A 3,460-nucleotide genomic window follows, 5' to 3' on the forward strand; every position below is an offset into this window, starting at 1 on the left:
TTGGCACGTGTTAGTGTAAGAACAGTGCTTGGATCAAGTTACCGGCTTATTAATGGGTCAACTACAAAAACTTTTCTACTCAGATTGTTCTTTTGACAACCCACGGTGGCAAATCCCAGCGGAAGAGCCTTAACTTTAGGCTCGGTGACTTCTTCGCTCAAGCCACTTCGTTATTAGAGTGACCCCACGCAGGAGTCCTGAGAACCGTGGCGTCGCAGGAGCGTTTGATCACAGTTCTCTCAAACCGGGACAGAAAGGCGTCCCCTGGAGCTGCTGGCGACAGCGGGCTGGGAGGAGCGTCGCCCAGTGGCAGAGGCCGCGACGGTACCGGGGGTTGGGGAGAGGATGGGCTCCCACCTCCCGCAGCTCCAGGCGGTGCCGGGAGGCGGAGCTTCAGTCTATCGAGACTGACTATTGGCTAGCGGAGCTGGGGAGGAGGGGCAAACACGCTGTGATTGGCGGAGGCCGGCGCCGGAGGGGCGGAGCCTCTATAAAAGACGCGTGCCTGTAGCGGCGCAGGCAGTGGGGCTGTCGGAGCGGCGCGGCCGTGTAGCTCCCGAGAACTGGCTGTCGTGGGGGTGGCGGGGACGTGAGTAGAGGCTGCGTGGGGTGCAGGGCGGGTGGCCTCACGGCTGCACCTTCCTCCCAGAGCCGACTTGGAGCAATTGCGGTGAGGCGACAGCCCCGGCGCACACCCGAGAAGAAGCGGCCGTGGCGGCGGTGGCGACGGCCCCAGCCATGCTGTGCTATGTGACGAGGCCGGACGCGGTGCTGATGGAGGTGGAGGTGGAGGCAAAAGCCAACGGCGAGGACTGTCTCAACCAGGTGAGGACAGTGATCGGAAAGGGGATCCCTGCTTGTCCCCCGGAAGCCTCGGGGCTCGGGTATGCTCCTCGGGAGCCGGGCGACGTTGCAGCAGCGGCCCGAGGAGCGTTCCCGGGACGCTAGGCTCCAGCCTCCTCCTCCCCGCGAGCGTGGGGTGTGTTTGTGGGAGGTGGGGGAAGCACAGAGGACGCTTACGGTGGGGGATCCGGGGCCTGGAAGACCAGGACACTGCCGGGAACCCCCACCCTGTCCGTTAGCCTGGCACTTTTCTCTAAAGAAGGTGGCCCGGCATACCTGCCGCAGGTGTGTGTGTGATGCCTCTGTAGAGCCCTTGCAAAGCCCGGCAGCGCCACCCGTGTCCCGGGATGAGGTGGCTGTAAACGGTCGCTGGCCCCGGGGTTCCCTAGCCGACCATGTGGGCCCATGTCTCAAGCTGCTTCTCAGAAGGACTGTTCATCTGACACTCCAGGCTTGCTAGGGATCTAGAGTATTCTGAGTAATTTGTGGGGGCACGGTTCTGCAGGCAGTCTCCTATTTGGGGTCTTTATACGTGTATTTTCTTAAGGGTGACTAAGGCTCTTAACGGTGTGTGCATAATGGATATTGGCAGAGCCATCTGACCCCTTGAAACACCGTGCCTTCGAGACCTGTAGACCTGAGCTGTTTGGAAAGGCGCTGTAAAGCTCAGATGCTGACACTTGTGGCATGCTTCCTCCATGCGTTTGTGGTTTTGGAATCCAGATGGTTAAAACTGTCCAGATAATAAGCCGCCAAATCAGCTGTGCAGATGGTGCTTGGTGGAGGGAATTCCAGCGATTGGAATAAAATAAAATACCCTGTGGGTTATTCTTCCTCAGCTTTTTGGGAAGTCTGTTTCTGGGGGTCTCCTTTCCCTGTGCAATTGGTCAGATTCTAGAAATAGTCAAGCAAGGTCAAGCCTCCATTGGAGGGCTGCGTTTGGCTTCGCTGTTTCCTTAAAACCTTGTTTTTCCAGTCTACCAACTGGCATTGCAACAAGGTAGACCTTTGGAAAAGTAGGTGCCAGTCCTTCGCTCGGATGGCGCCCTGGTGTTTGCATTGCTCATATCCCATACCTACCTTTGGTTTTGTTTTTAGGTGTGCAGGCGTTTGGGAATCATAGAAGTTGATTATTTTGGGCTGCAGTTCGCGGGTAGCAAAGGTGAAAGCTTATGGCTGAATCTGAGAAACCGGATCTCGCAGCAGATGGATGGGCTGGCACCTTACCGGCTTAAACTGAGGGTCAAGTTCTTTGTGGAGCCTCATCTCATCTTACAGGAGCAGACAAGGTAAAGAGAGGCCAAAACAAACCAATGTCAAGTACACCTCTGATTCAATTTAGAGGTACCTATCATGTCCTCCCGGAGATGTTCCCTAGCAAATTTGACCTGGTGCAGAGTAAGTTCAGGAAAAACTCAAAGTCGTTTTTCATAGCACAGTTGGCCTGGGTGGATTTTTCAAAGTTTGTTTTGTTTTGTTTTTTTTCTTCTGGTCTGGATAATATTAGTGGGAGAGCAGAGTTGACTTCTTACAAACAAAAAGAAAACCCGACACTGACTTCCTGACAGCTTCGTCTAATGCCCGCTAGTAACCCCGCCTCTGCCGTGTTACTACAGGTCACTGTAGACTGTTCTAACAGAAAGCAGGAAACAGCTCCTCTTGGGTTACTTAAACTTGGTCAATCTTCAGCCTAGTGTCAGATTACAATGTGTAGCAGGAGTGTTCTGTCTGGCCTTCTGCAGATTTTAAAACTTTTTTAAGTTTCACAAAATCTTAATAAAAGAACTCTTATAGGGCCACTGTAAACTGAATTCCAGCCTACAGATAGACTAAAAATGATTGTTGGACATGAGGTTTGGGGTTTTTTTTTTCCTCCTTGTTAAACTAAGGGCCACCAGCCATGGTAGACAACTGAAGCCTGTGGGTGTGGTCTCCTTTTCAAACGACCAAAATACACACACACACACACACACACACACACACACACACACACACACACACACACACACGTCCTTCTGAGCTGACTATATAGTACTTTTCTCAAAGATGAACCAAAATAGGAAGGCGATGTTTAATATTTATTACCGAAAAGCAAGAGACTACAGTGGCATGTCAAAAAAGGAAAATGGTTGCTTTTAAAACCACAGCAAACTTTGGATCCCAGCACTGATGTTTTCCATAGTCCTGTGGCTTGGAAATGTGCCAGCATGTGAAAAATGCTCTCCTGTAGATTCCAACTCCTAATGGGGAACAGGCTCCTCAGAGAGATTTTAACATACCGGTTTTTGTTTATTTACTAAATAAATGATGGAAACATTAAAAACTACTGTCCATTTGGATTTGGAATGTCTACTTTGCCCTTGCTGTGGCCTTTTAAAGATGGAGAGAGATTTTGTTTATGAAGGAAAGTGGCATAATAAATTTTTACTGTTTCTGAAAACACCTTACGAATATTCATGTAATGGCATGCTTAGAGATGCTGAACTGTGTCTGTTAAGCACAAGAGGCTCTATCGTCTTTAAGCTTTACTCTGCGTCTGTGTGTATACCGGTGAAGGTAAGAGGACAGCTTGCAGCTTGCCTGTTCTCTCTGTGTGGGACCTGGAGACTGAACTCAG

At 51.0% G+C, this 3,460-nt stretch overlaps 1 protein-coding gene across 2 annotated transcripts in view; it reads left to right on the forward strand.

The window, feature by feature from the left end:
- Positions 1–513: 513 nt before the first annotated feature.
- The window catches only part of Mylip (myosin regulatory light chain interacting protein), a 22,047-nt gene continuing 19,100 nt past the window's right edge, over positions 514–3,460 (forward strand). For both annotated transcript variants that reach the window (XM_031358743.1, XM_031358742.1), the window contains exons 1-2: positions 514–825; positions 1,942–2,132. In XM_031358743.1, the coding sequence (XP_031214603.1) occupies positions 739–825; positions 1,942–2,132 (278 nt within the window). In that variant the 5' untranslated portion in view covers positions 514–738. The remainder of the gene's footprint in view (positions 826–1,941; positions 2,133–3,460) is intronic.

The sequence above is a fragment of the Mastomys coucha genome, unplaced genomic scaffold, assembly GCF_008632895.1.
Source record: "Mastomys coucha isolate ucsf_1 unplaced genomic scaffold, UCSF_Mcou_1 pScaffold7, whole genome shotgun sequence".
Lineage (NCBI taxonomy): Eukaryota > Metazoa > Chordata > Mammalia > Rodentia > Muridae > Mastomys > Mastomys coucha.